We start from the raw sequence: 13,913 nt of genomic DNA, 5'->3' as shown, positions 1-13,913 counted from the left end.
TCATTCTCAGAGTGTGGGCCATATAAATGCTGGTGTTGGACCCGATTTGGCCCGTGAGCCAGAGTTTGCCAACCCCTGCCCTACCTCATTGGCTTTCCCCCTACCCCTGCAGCCCCCCACCCCCACCCCAGGCTTTCTGAGTCTGCCTACTCCCCCCTTCCTGCCCAGGGCCTCCACTGTAGTAACACCCCTCCCTGACAGTGCACAGCTGATCCCCCTAAACCGTGCCCCAGGCTAGTTCACCCTAGTGAGCCACAGTGAAAGGAGATTCAAATCGTCTTGCTGACTGGATCCAGGTGCTTGTCATGCTCTGGGGAACACGCTGTCATGCTCCTGGGGCACACTGATGGGAAGCCGCTTAGCAAAGTGTCTATAGCAGACCCACAGAGGTTCCTTGGGGAGATGCGAATGCCAGGAAATGGGCCAGCAGAGGGCTCAGGCTTGATGGTGCTCAGGAGCCTGTTGGGCCACTTAAGGGAATCGGGACCACCAGGAGCAGAGGGAGGTATTTACATAGTGGGACTTGCAGATCCCTGAAAGCCTACTCCCCTCCCTCCACCCCCACGCACTGCCCCCCCCCCCCCCCCCCCCCCCCCCCCGCCGCCAGGGCTGACATTCCAATAGGCCATTCCTTGGGGTTAAGACTGCTGTTTTTCAGGGATGCCAGGGTGGCTTAGTCAGTTCAGCAGCTGCCTTTGGCTCGGATCACGATCCCAGGGTCCTGGGATCAAGTCCCGCATTGGGCTCCCTGCTCAGCGGGGAGTCTCCTTCTCCCTCTGCCTGCAGCTCCCCCTGCTTGTTCTCTCTCTCTCTCTCTGGCAAATAAATAAATAAAATCTTTTAAAAATAAAATAAATACTAAAAAAAAACAAAAAAAACAAAAAAGACTGCTCTTTTGTCAAAGAGCAAATGTCGGGATTCCCCGACCCTGCTCTTAAGCACCCAATCAGCTCCCAACACCTGAGGCAGAGTGACTGTTTAGCTTTTGGCACCAGGTGAGGAGTGCAAGTTTCAGTGGCTCTTGGGCCCGAGGAAGCAAAGACCAGACACAAGGTGCCACCTGTTCAGGCAGAGCACTGGGGGTCACCGAGTGACCCGCAGCAACAAATGGAAAGTTCCTGGGGCTTGGTGGGAAAAGGATGCTGCAGAGCTTTAAAACAGAAACGTCCCCTACGTCATGATTTTGCTAGAGCTAGCCCTGCCACTGCCCACCTCGCTCAGCCTGTTGCTGAGGCTAAGGTGTCCACTGAGACCAGTGACCCGGGGCCTACCCTGGGAACAGGAGCATCCCAGACCCTTTTCCCCTCACGGTTGTCCCCCTGCCCTGGCACTAAGCCCTTGTTGTTTCCAGACCTCCCAGCAGAAGCAGTTCAATGCCTGTTTTCTATTTCTTCCTGCCTCTGCCCTTCTTTCCGTGAATGCTGCCCGCCACACTTGGGGCCCAGGACGAGAAGCAGTCAGCCACCACTCTCCTGGTGGGACCCCGTCACGGCATCAGCCATGTTATTGACCTCAAAACCAACCTCACCACTGTGCTGTCCGAGTTCAGCAAGATCAGTAAGATCCAGCTGTTCCGGGAGAACCAGGGCGTGGCCCGGGTGGAGACCAGCATCATGGATGCCAAGGTAAGCCCAGCTTTGAGGAGCTACTACTCTCCAGGGACAGGCCTTAGGAACAGAGGAAGGAGCAAACTCGAGAAAGAGAGTTTGAGCCTTTCCAGTGAGGGTCAGTGATTCTGAAGTGGTTCAGACCCTGGACCCCTTTGGGCTCATCTTTTTTTCCTTTATCGGCCCTGTGGGACATGCTGTCTTGGCCACATATTAAGGTCAGCCAGTGCTGGGCAAGGCTAAGAAGTATCAGATCAAACCACAGGAGGTCTTCAGCAGAGGGCGGGGCAATTGAACTTGGAGTTGCCCCCAGGCTATGGCTTCCGGATCTTTCTTGTGTCACAGCACACACAGAAAATGACATTCATGCAGAACAATGGGATAAATGGTCCAGCCCCAGAGACTTCGGCCTCCCCAGGCTCTGTCTGGCCAACCCAGAGGCTGAAGGGATATGCGCACACCAGTTGGGGAGCCCTGCCATAGGCATACACACTTGGAATCATGGAGGAGGGGGTGCCTGAACATGTGGACGGACCCAAGGAGGCCTGGGGAGACGGGGAACAGGCAGGACCCAGTCCACATTTTACCTCCCAGAGTCCAGCTCTTCCAGAATCTTAGAGCCTTTCCCATAGATTGGCTCCTTCAGACTGGCAAGCACCTGTTACCCGTGCAGAGTCTGACAGCCACGGTCAGCCACCCCCTCCCTGGCTCTCCTGTTGAACACTCAGTAACCAGTGCGGGGGTGGCGGGAGCGCGGGGTGGGGGGGGGGGGGGAAGCAGGCTTGCTTGCCCGCTGGCAGAAGCTATTAGAGGAGGTGCAATTTTCCTTTCTTAAAGGCTTTCCCAGGGGGAGATGTTGTTAGCAGATTAAGAGATGGAGTGTTCGCTGTTTCTAAAAGAGCAAATTATTTATTTTTGTCTTTGTGAAACCCAGAAAGCTTTAATACGTTAATTTTTCCACCTGTGATTCCCAGTATTCCCATTGGTTTAGGAACCCGCCTGGGGCTGATATCTAATAGGCTTGTGGCCACTACCTCAACCAATGATCGCTGCCCTCCGCAGATGTTGCTGGGTAAAAAGCCAGGTGGACAGGGAAGGGAGAGGAAAGACAAGAAGACATGCAGGGTAGATGTGGCTTCCTGAGAAATAAAAAGGGTTTAAAACAGGGAAAAAACTTTCTGGAGGACTCTTCTTCTATGTTGTACGAGTGAGTGTCAGCACTCGCTGCCCAATAGAATTTCCTTGAGAGCGTCTTAAAAATGCAGATGCCTGGGTCCTGTTTCCAGAGGTTGTGATCGAATAGGTCAGGCTGCGGCCTGGGCGTCAGGATTTATTTACTTTTCAGTTCCCCAAGTGATTCTATAGTATAGCTAGATTTGGGAACCACTGACCTCTGTGTCCAGAGCTCTGGGAGGAACCAAGCTGAGCAGGGTCGGTGGGTACTGACTGAGTGAGGAGCACTATTCTCATTTCTAGGGGTGATCCAGCCACAGGTGTGGGCATGAATGCTGCCCAGGAGAGACCACAGTCTTACTGGGGAGGCTAGACTCACAAAGACACACAACCTGCCTTAATAACACAACATCAGAACATGTATGGAGCTCTGGAATCAGACAGTTCAGGTTCAAGTCCCAGTTCTACCACTTCCTAGCTGAGTGGCCTTGAAAAAGGGACTTAACCTCTCTGAACACTGATTTCCTCAACTGCGCAATGGAACGCCTATCTCAAAAGGTGGTTGTTCAGGATTAAATGAGAAAATGTAGGCAAAAGGTCTTAGCATGCTGACTGATACATAGTAAGTACTAAACAAATGAGACCTGTTATTTTTTGAAAAGCAAAACAGCAATGAAGAAAAGTTAACATGAAGTAAATTTTGCAGGTGAGTATGGTACAGAACATGGAACCAAAGAACGGGAAGGGGTTAACCAGAACTGGCTTCCCACAAGAGCATGTTTTAAGCTGGATCTTGAAGTGATAGGCACAGATTAGCAGAGAGAAGTGGGATTGTGTTCACAGGCAGAGAGCAAGCACGGAAATAAGCAAGCCATATGTGCAGGTCGATAAGCATAGTTGCTTGGCTGGAGAGGAAAATAACGAGAAAGAAGATTGGAGAGATTGAGGGTAGGCAGAACAAGCTGGCTAAAAGCTTCGAAGGCAAGGCTAGTGTGAAGCCAGGGAGGCGAGGAGGGGATCGTGGCCCTAGTGCAAAGGCAAAGTGACAAGGGCATGGCCTGAGCTGGAGGGACAGCAGTGGTCAGGAGAAAGAGCCTGTGTGAAACATACAGACTCACCAAGCGCGTGCATGTGAATGCCCACACACGTTCCCCTCTTGCACACACAACACACATGTCTTATTATAGCTAACCCTTACTGCCTGCTGCCTGGATCCTGGGTACACTGAAGACCAGGGCTATGCACACAGCACACAGAGGGTCCAAATTGCGGGTGGGTGGAGAGGTGAGAGACTGCGTTACGGGACAAACGGGACATGGCATTGGTGAATGGAGGGGGCAGGAGAAGGTTGCACTCTGCTGAGTGGGAAACAGCACATGGTTAGGTAGGCGATGCAACCGCCAGGTGGTAGATAGTTCTGGTATGCCCACTTGAAGGAGGAGATACGGTGCATATGAAAAACCACAGGAGAATTATCCATTTTGCATGAGAATGTTTCTGCTAGGCAGAATAGTGGCCCCTCCCAAAGATACCTGTGCCCTGATCCCCAGAACCCGTAAAGATGCCATGTGATATGGCAGAGGAAAATTAGGGTTGCAGATGGAATTAATCAGCTAACCTTAAGATAGGGAGAGTATCCTGGATTATCCAGGTGAGCCTGGTGTCATCACAAGGGTCCTTATAAGTAGAAGAGGGAGGTAGAAGAGAAGGTCAAAGTAATGGGAGATGAGGACTCTGCCTGACCTTGTGTGCCTCGAAGAGGGAGGAAGGGGCCATGAGTCAAGGAATGTGGGTGGCCTGCAGAAGGGAAGCAGCCCTGTCTATCCTTGATTTTAGCCCAGTGACGCTCGAGTCAGACTTCTGACCTCCAGAAGTGTAAGAGAACAGATGTGTATGTTTAAGCCACTAAATTTGTGTTGATTTGTTACAGAAGCAACAGGAAACTAACATAACCGTGAGATTCCTTCGAGTAGGAAACTCTCATCCCCTACATTAAAGATAGGATTCAACTGAGAAATGTGCTGCTCATCCTCAAGTTTTGTTACATTAGATCGGATGCATCTAGAATCAGAGATGTCTGCTGTGTGTATCACTACAAGGCGGTGCCCTATGAAATGGACAGGATGGTATTTATACTTTTCGCAGCTAAATCAGCAGAGACAGGATCGATGATACGGTGATGGGAGAAAAAGAGGAAGATTGAGGGAGGAAAAACAAAAAGATCCAGGCTTCCATCCGAAGGTCATTTAGTATGGACTCAGCATTGCTAGGAAGCAGGCTAAACCCAATGGGAGGTACAAGCATGAAACGAAAAGAAAAACACGGCTTCTTGCCCTCAAGAAGCTCTCTGTGCTGTAGGAAAGAAGTGTGCCAATACATGGCATTCCTAAAGAGGGCGCCAGAGAAGAGGTGCCAAGAGCATATCAGGATACAGAGGAGGGCAAAATTAATTCTGGCTCAGGGATTAAGGAAGCTTCTTGGATGCACTCCGTATCAGCAGTATCTGTGTTTACTGAGTGGTGCCTCTCTCCATATATGTGAACAAAGGGAAGGATTTGAGGGGGTGGCGGGGTGTGGGAAATTGGCAAACAATACACATCAGAACTCCATAGAACTGCTTGTTTAATGTTTCCCAGCATGCCATTGTATAAGGTATCCTGAAGAAAGAATGTCTGAATTCCCTTAACAAAGAGCATAGAAGTTAAACACCAGACTGGGCTCATTTCCTCCTAGATATGCCACACTGGCCTGGGAATATTCTGGAAGGGCCTGGTGAAGCTAAGATTTCTCACTTAGAGCTCTGACTGCACATTAGAATCATGTATGGAGATTTAAAAACTACCGGTTGCCTGGGCCCTTCCTTTCAGACCATTTAAACCAGAATGTTGGGGGATGAGACTGGGGTATATAGGTTTTTCAAGCTTCCCAGGGAATCGTAATATGTGTCTGGCCTGAGAAACATTGCCTTAAAGTGCTATTCTGTCTTGTTTCCAAATTGGCTGGTTATGCCCAGTTAGCCTTCCCCAGGGCCGTGGAGGCAAGACCTCAAATGTACTGGTTCCCTAGGACCCAAGGACCATTGCCTTGTACCCTTGCCCTTCTCTGTCCCTGCAGTCCCATCTTTTTCCAGTTTTCAGAGATGCTAGAGTGCACTGAGGCTACCCCAAGGCCAGTCCCCTCCCTAGTTGGCATCCCAGAGTGCAGGATGCCTGCGAGCTCCCAACACACTCTGAACACCCCAGGAAGGAGATGGGGCTGGGGCATAGCAAATTAATCCCTACTCTACTTTCTCATGGATGGCCATGCCTCCAACCCCATCCCCCGTTTATCCTTTAATGTTGGAAGATGGCCTGGGCATATTTAGTTACGGTTTTCACTCTGCTTACTTGCTCTTAGTGGATTGAGCGTGAGGCAGTATGCAAACCTCTTTCTCCAAGAGATAGCAGTCTGGGACTGAGACACCACTGGGCCATTACCATACCCTATTACCACAGAAGCACATAAGGGGGAAAAGAAATCATCAAAGGAATGTCCCAAGGGATCTCTCATGGCCCGGTGTGTCTCCTGCTCTCATGTTTGAGCTTTATTGCTCTAGTGCTTTCTGTAGGGACAAGCATTACATTAGACGTCACGATCACTAAAATCCTATTTAAAATAAAATGTCTTTGAAGGTTTCTAAGAAAACCTACCCAACCTCTTTGGTTGCCTGCCTTTGATTTGATTTTTACCCCTGCTGACGAAAAGCACATCTGTGTTCCTTTGACAAGTTCCTTTTGGCCCATGCTGGGGTCCCCAGTTGGCCATGTGGGCGTGCAGAGGACAGACTCCTGATGTGCTGGGCTGAGCCAGCTGGGGATGCGCCTGGCCCTCTCTGTGCACAGGATTTTTTGCCTTCGTGCTGTTTCATTACCCACATCAGGCTGTATTTAGGGTAAGAGAAAAGGAGGGGAAACTGAAGCAAAGTCAAACAGGTCAGTCAATCGGCCAGCCAGTCACTCTGCCTCTGATCTGTCCATTGGCCAGCCAGCCAGCCAGGCAGCTAACCAGTCAGGGTGTCAGGCTCTTAGGCATTCTGCCTGTCCTGCAGTCAGCCTGTCAGCCAGGGCACCAGTGTATCAGACTGCTCCTTAGCCAGCAAGCCAGTCCATCTGTCCATCAGTCAGTCAAACCAGTCAGCCTGTACTTTGGTCAAATGGAATGTCATTCTAGTCGTCAGCCAAGGTCCTTTCCTCAGAGAAGCTCTCTCCAGCTTCCAAAACCAAATTAGTCACACGAGCACACGTTCACACCCACCTACCCACACACTGATCCAGAACATTCTATGTTCTGATAACTCTCTGTATTTTCCCTTCATAGCGCTTATCACGCCTTCTACTCATATTCGTTTGTATGATTATTTGGTTTCTGTCTTATTTCCTGTTAGATTGTAAGTTCCGTGAGGGCATCTCTGTTCTGCGATGAATGGCTATTACCTATCAGAGGGTCATGTTGTCCACGAGCTGTCCCACCAGCATGTAGCAGTTTGCTGGGGGGGGGGGTGCAGAGTGGGCCGCAAGGGCATTTCAGCCAGAGAGAAGAGCGTGAGTTAAGATATGAAGTGGTCAAAGAATGCGGCATCTCTGGAAAACTGGAAATGCTATGTCATTGCCAGAGCACAAGGAGAGGGGCAGGGGATGGGAGGAGGGCACAGGAAAGCTAGTGGGAGATATGCTTGGAGCTGTAGGTCAAGTCCAGGTCCTAAAGGCTTTATATGACATGAGAAGACAATAGGTTTTAGGTGATGAGATATTGGGCATTTTACGTGAGAGTCTTGTTTTAGAACCTCGGGCAGCAATATGGAGGTGGAGTGGAGTGATGTGGGTGGAGACTGGAGGCAGGAAGGCCGATCAGGAAGCTACCGGGAGTCCTGAGGTTAGTGTGTCCTCACCTTTTCCATATTGTGAAAAATGCCACAATTTGTATGGCCCACTAGAATCAACAGATGAGGCAACTTGGGGCCAGAGGCAACAGGGGCTCGAGATCTCAGCCCACTTGTCACCCATTCACACATACCTTGAGAAGTTTTGGTATTGGAGGAAGACAATGAGGGCGTGGAGTAAAGCAGTGGCAGTAGGCGTGGCCATGACGTCGGCGAATGCTCCTGACGCAAGCCTGGTGAGTCTTGGGTCCTCCTAGTGATGGTGGCAGCAGCTGTCCACACCCAGACCTCCGTGTATCCTTCTGCCATTAATGGCAAGGGAGCAAGGCTCTCTCCCCCTCCCCATTCCCATTCCCCTTCTGTCTCCCCTTTGCTGTACACAAGGTCGACCATTCTGTTGTGACTGAGAAGCATCCATTCACTAGAGATACAAATACCCCCTCTGCCCCGTCTTAATAATGACCCAAAGGGTGTGTTAACTAACTGGAATTAAAATAAAAACTTTAAAAAAATGACCCAAAAGTAACATCTCGTCCCTGGTCCCCTTCTCACTGGAGAAAGGAGCCAGCGGCTCCTTGGGGTACAGATGGTCCCTTTTCTTCCTGATGGTATTGAGTGAGCTCCACAGGAGTATCATCAACTCATAGCCTGTGGGGTGGAATCCAAAGGCCTCACCGTGGCCTGCAGTGTCATTGGATATAGAATAACTAAACAATTCAAGATAGGATTTGGGCCAGCACAAGCCTGTGTGATAGAGACACAGCCCTGGGGTAGGAAAAGAGTTCAAGAGGGAAGAGGCTGAGGATGGTGATTCTTGGGAGGCTGCACAAGAAGAGCAAGCCTGAGAGATGGAAATGGTCAGGGACTACAGAACCAGAACCTAGTGTCACCTCATGGAAACAGAAGCGAAGAAAAGAATTTCCAAAGGAGAAGGGGATCAGTGTTGGCAAATGAAACAAGCTGAGAGGTGTGAAAATGAATATAAACAATTGTGTTGGGCTGGAAAGAAGCTTCCCTCCTAGATCAAACCAGACCTGACCCTCTGCTTGTTTCTGTGAATAAGGTTTTCTTAGACCCCCGTCACACCCACTGTTTAGCTCACGGATTATCTATGGCTGCTTTCATGTTGCGATGGCAGAGTTACTGCTACAGAGTGTGCGGCCCACAAGGCCTAAAGGATTTGCTGCCTAGCCCTTTTCAGAAAAAGTTTGCCAGCCCCTTGTCTGGATGATACAAAATAGTCAACCCGAGCTATGTGTCAGGATCCTGGGAGATAGCAAGGGGACTTGGGCAACTGTATTTAAAAGGTGAGCTGGTGTGGATTCAGAATTGTTCCCCAAGTGTTGATCCAGGCCAAGAAGACTAGTCTAGCAGGTGACCGAGTTCAACCAAATTTTCCACAGTGTTCCTTTTACTGCCCCTATGGATGCCCTCATCACGTCTCATCTGGACTGTAGCAGTAGCTACTTCACTGGTCAGGGAAGGGATTCATTCCATCCTAATTCTTTTAGCTCTTAATGCCTGGTCTGGGAACCCCCAAAAGTCAAGGTGAGTCATGGCCCCATGGCTCCCTCTTCAGCCAGTCTCCATTGGTCTTTCTCCGGAGGCCACTGCCCTGTCCCAGGGGGGAATGCTCCCATGGCTGACTTCAGTCTGACCCAGACTTCTTGTCAAGCCATACCTTGTCAAAATCACGATACAGATATTGGGAAGGTTTTTTGAAAAGGTATTGATTTGGGGGGGGGTCCTATCTTTTTTTGGTATATCGGTGCCAAGTCACTGAAACAGTCAACCAGCTAACCCCAGGATTAATTTGACTGATTGAGGATCAAGAACAAAAGTCAACAGAGTATGCTAGCATTTCCCAAAGTAGATTTAAAAAAAAGCTACAACCCTACTACCATGAGATTTTCTATGAAAATAGATGGTTCTGGTCAAATAATTTGGAAACGTTGGAATCCTAAACCGCCCCCCCCCCCCCCCGTTAACATTTCACAGTGCACATTCATACGTGAAAGTGTCTGAGAGTTCCCGTAAGTACAAGTCTCTGCATAGCTTTGTTTGACCCAGTGTTTCACACATGTATTGGACCAAGGAACTGTTTCAGGGGACACCAACTAACTTCTCGAGGACACTTTAGGAAAGGGGGTGCACGGAGGTCTGAGCAGAGCTGCAGGCCAGAAAGAACTGGGCCCAGAAGGCACAGTGAGGATTTTGTTGCATGGAGTGTCCATGTCCTGGGAGCCATTCTGGGTACTGGGCAGAAAGGGCTATAGAGATGAGCAAGAGATAGTTTGTGGGTTCAGGAACTTTCTATCAGGGATGTTGCCCAGTTCAGCCAGAACTCCCAGATTCAGCCCATCTCTCCCAGCTGGCCCACACATCTGCCAGGCCCCAATGAACACGTAGCAGTCCCACAATATTATATAATTTTAACCTTTTCTCAGTGAAGGTAGTTCATTAAATGTGTAATTAAAGGTTGATTTAAGGGCGCCTGGGTGGCTCAGTTGGTTAAGCGACTGCCTTCGGCTCAGGTCATGATCCTGGAGTCCTGGGATCGAGTCCCACGTCGGGCTCCCTGCTCAGCAGGGAGCCTGCTTCTTCCTCTGACCCTCTTCCCTCTCGTGCTCTCTATCTCTCATTCTCTCTCTCTCAAATAAATAAATAAAATCTTTAAAAAAAATAAAGGTTGATTTAATTTTGATATCTGGGTGTGAGTTCACTATAAACTCTCAAACCAGAAGAAATGGTCTGTCAGTCCATGCGCCTTGATTTTGGGTTCAGAAAGTAGGATTCCTGTCCCTCTGCAAGGCATCTTTTCACTGTTGGCCTCTTTTTAAAAAAAAGAATTTTATTTATTTGACAGAGAGAGAAAGAGAGCACGAGCCAGGGGGGTGGGGAGCGACAGGCAGAGGCAGAGAAAGAAGCAGGCTCCCCACTGAGCAGGGAGCCCAATGTGGGGCTTGATCTCAGGACCCCGGGATCATGACCTGAGCCTAAGGCAGATGCTTAACTGACTGAGCCACCCAGGTGCCCCACAGTCGTCCTCCTGGATGTGCACCTCCTCCCCTCCTCCTCACATTCTCATGGTTCTTCTTGTCTCTCCCCCAGCCTCTGGTGCTGTTGATGGAGTGGCCCGAAGCCACCAACTTTGCCTGCCTGATCGCAGGGTACTGCCGTCTCCTGCTGGACTCCAGGAAGATGGTCTTTTCCAGGCCTGCCAGCCAGCCTCTTCCACCTCCAATGATCAAGGCAGGTAGGGCTCAGCCTCAGTTTTCAGTATGCCGGAGGCCCTTTGGACCTTGGAGCCAGGGAGGGAGGAGCTCTGCTGCCTTAGTGCTTACCCCATTCCCCCCGCACCCCGGTTTCCCAGGAGCCAGCGATGTACCGCTGGGTCCTACCCAGCACAAGCCGGTGGGAAAGACAGCTGGCCTTCAGATGGGCCTGTCCCACAAAGGATGCCTGTGACAACACATCACGATCGAGTCAGTGAATGAATGTAAGATAAGAATAGCAAATAAGCAATGAGTAGAACCAGTTAGAGAATTGCATTAGATCTAAGGCACAGCTTTAAAGATACAGTGATCTAGGAGAGACGCATGGGCGTTCTGGCTTTGTGGAAGGTGGAGGTTGAAAGTGAAGATAAAATCTTTCTCTTGTTCATCATAACGGGGATTGACAGAGCTGCCTGAAGTTAAGAGGCTGTGGAAACCTGATATAGGAAAGATTGTGCAGGCGCAGAGTATAGTCCAGTGGGAGGCTTAGAGATATGAGAGGATGACCACCAAGAACGAGGTCAAGTGTGGCCCCCAACCTGAGGCTTCCCACTTAGGCAACTCTGTGCAGCCACCCCTCGGAGCTGTCCTGGTGCTGGCACAAGCAGGGGCCTGAGGAAAGATCAGCCCAGTCCCGATCCTGCTGCCCCGAACCAAAGCAGGAGACCTGAAGAGCAGGGGCTTCACATATTAGACCTAAGGCTCACGTACATACAGGAAATGCCCCCTCCAACCCAGCACCCACACGTCATGGCAGAAGCTGAGACTTCCTACCCCGCAGTCGCCCTCCTCACCTGCCAAAGCCTCGCCCTCCACTTGCCTGGCAGCTCGGCCATTTCTTCTCTCTTCAAAGCTGCAGTGTGATCACATCTGATCTGGATGGAGGAGTTTGAGAGCCGAAGCACACTCCCAATGGCTACCCCAGCTCCCAGAGAGCCGTGTAACCCCACACACCCTGTCACCTCATTGTCTCTTCATCACAAACATCATGACAAGCCCATGTGTACATCTCCTAACATTGTCCACAGGACATAGAAGGTAATCTACCAAACATAGACTGGGGAGAGGACAAGTGGCCCAAAGGACAGGTGGCCCCGAGGCATAGACAGAGGCTCTACATAGAGAAGCAAAGGAACTGACTAGAAATAGAAAGAAGCCAGGAGGCTGAGTTGCCACACGTCCCCAGGTGAATAGCTCCAAACTTACTAAGCTTGGATGGCCAAGTGACAGCCAAGCCTGTGTTAGCTTTGTCATTGTCCCCTCTGTTCCTCTCTGTCATCACAGCCAAGTCAATGATGCCTTTTACTGAGCAGGATAGGGAGAGAGAAAGGGAGAAGGAAAGGCAGAAGAAGGAGCCTGGAGCCCAGCCGAGAACCAGATGTGGAAGTGAGGGCTCTTTGAGGGCGGGGGGTGTCTGCTTTCGGGAGGCCCCAGAGATGGCTCTGTAGTCCCACCTACCTTCCAGAGGGTTCTGTCATCCCATCAGCACCCCGGTCAGTGCTCTCAAGTATATATCTCTCTGTGGGGATAATGGCACCAATCGAGGGCACAGACTTCCTGTTTCCCTTTGGTCTCACTGAACACACCCGGGGTTGCATCCCTGTTGCTTCTCCAGAGGTAAATCAGTTTCATGGGATTCTCTTGAAGGTATTGCAGCCTGGAAAGAAGGCTTCTATAAATGCCAGGCATGGCTTCAGAGCCCCTCCCTGATTCTTGAATGTCCTCCTTGGGGCCTGCAGAGTGACAGTGGCTCGGCTGCCTTTAGCCCAGGGCCTGTTTCGGTGCAGGAGCCAGAAGGACCACTGTGGTGTTCCCCTTGTTTGTTCTGCTTCTCCTCCCCAGGGATGTGGGTCCATGCCTGGGCCCAGTACTTGGCCTTTTGAACTGTTAGCTGCTGGCTCGATGGCAACCACTAAGTGCCCTTGGTGGGTGGGGTGTGGTAAGCGTTATAGCCCTGCTGATTGGGGGCTGGCGTGTACATCTGACCCCATGGCCCCAAGAAATGGACAGGGGCACTGCAAGAAGCACACTGGGGAGCCCTCTACCCAGGTCACAGTGTGGGGCCATCAGTTCCTGGTACAAAGCTGAGATACATTTCCTCCATGGGTCCCACCCGCAACTTCCATCCCAGAAAAGAAGCCCCAGTGCCCAGTTGTTGTTTAGCAAAGATCTATAGGGAACAGGCATCCTGCCAGCCTCCTCTGGGTTTTGTCCTCAGGGCCAAAGCTCCAGCCCACTTAAGGGCCTGATCTCTCTGTCGGGCTCTATATTCTTGTCCCACAGCAACTGCCAGCTAGCCCAACTCCATGCTCAGCTGCCATCTCTCTCCAGTATCGTGGGGGGAAATCCAGGAAAAGAAGGCTTTGGGGGCCCCAGTGGGGGCCACAGTCAGAAGAACTCACTGATTTTCTCCCATGGTTAGGAAACAGCTTGGTCTGGTGAATTGAATATTCTGGTTAATGGCTACTGTATATCCCATGCGTGGCTCGTCCATTTTCATGTAGTTAAATCCCAGCAGCACACAAGAGTACTCAAGCTTGACTGAACATACTAGGTGCTTTTTTGATGATTCAGAAAGAACTTGAGGGCCCCTGAAGGCCTCTAGGTCGTCCCTCTGACCAGTCTTGATCATCAGACTGTAGAATACGGCAAAGCCAGCTAATAGAAAGCTGGTTGACTCAGTGTTGCACTGACTCTGTGTGTGTGTGTGTGTGTGTGTGTTTGTGTGTGTGTGTGTACACACACTGCATGTATTTTTTAACATAACTCTAATGGGATCACCATCCTGTTCTTTGCAAGCATTTTTTTGAAAGTCAGTCTTCTGAGTGGCTGAGTAGAGAGAGCTAGGCTAAGACATCCCCCTTGGGGAAAGCTGATGAGCAATTTACAGCAGATTTGCAATCTGAGAGACATACTGTTCCAGCCATCAGCCCAGTGCAC

At 50.4% G+C, this 13,913-nt stretch overlaps 1 protein-coding gene across 2 annotated transcripts in view; it reads left to right on the top strand.

The window, feature by feature from the left end:
* The window catches only part of FRMPD3 (FERM and PDZ domain containing 3), a 74,635-nt gene that overhangs the window by 48,305 nt on the left and 12,417 nt on the right, over positions 1 to 13,913 (top strand). For both annotated transcript variants that reach the window (XM_035725367.1, XM_035725366.1), the window contains 2 exons: positions 1,446 to 1,625; positions 10,810 to 10,954. In XM_035725367.1, the coding sequence (XP_035581260.1) occupies positions 1,446 to 1,625; positions 10,810 to 10,954 (325 nt within the window). The remainder of the gene's footprint in view (positions 1 to 1,445; positions 1,626 to 10,809; positions 10,955 to 13,913) is intronic.

This window comes from Zalophus californianus, chromosome X, assembly GCF_009762305.2.
Source record: "Zalophus californianus isolate mZalCal1 chromosome X, mZalCal1.pri.v2, whole genome shotgun sequence".
In the NCBI taxonomy this organism is placed as follows: Eukaryota; Metazoa; Chordata; class Mammalia; order Carnivora; family Otariidae; genus Zalophus; species Zalophus californianus.
Note: the sequence above shows the minus strand (reverse complement) of the source record. Positions and strands in the feature narration are given on the sequence as shown.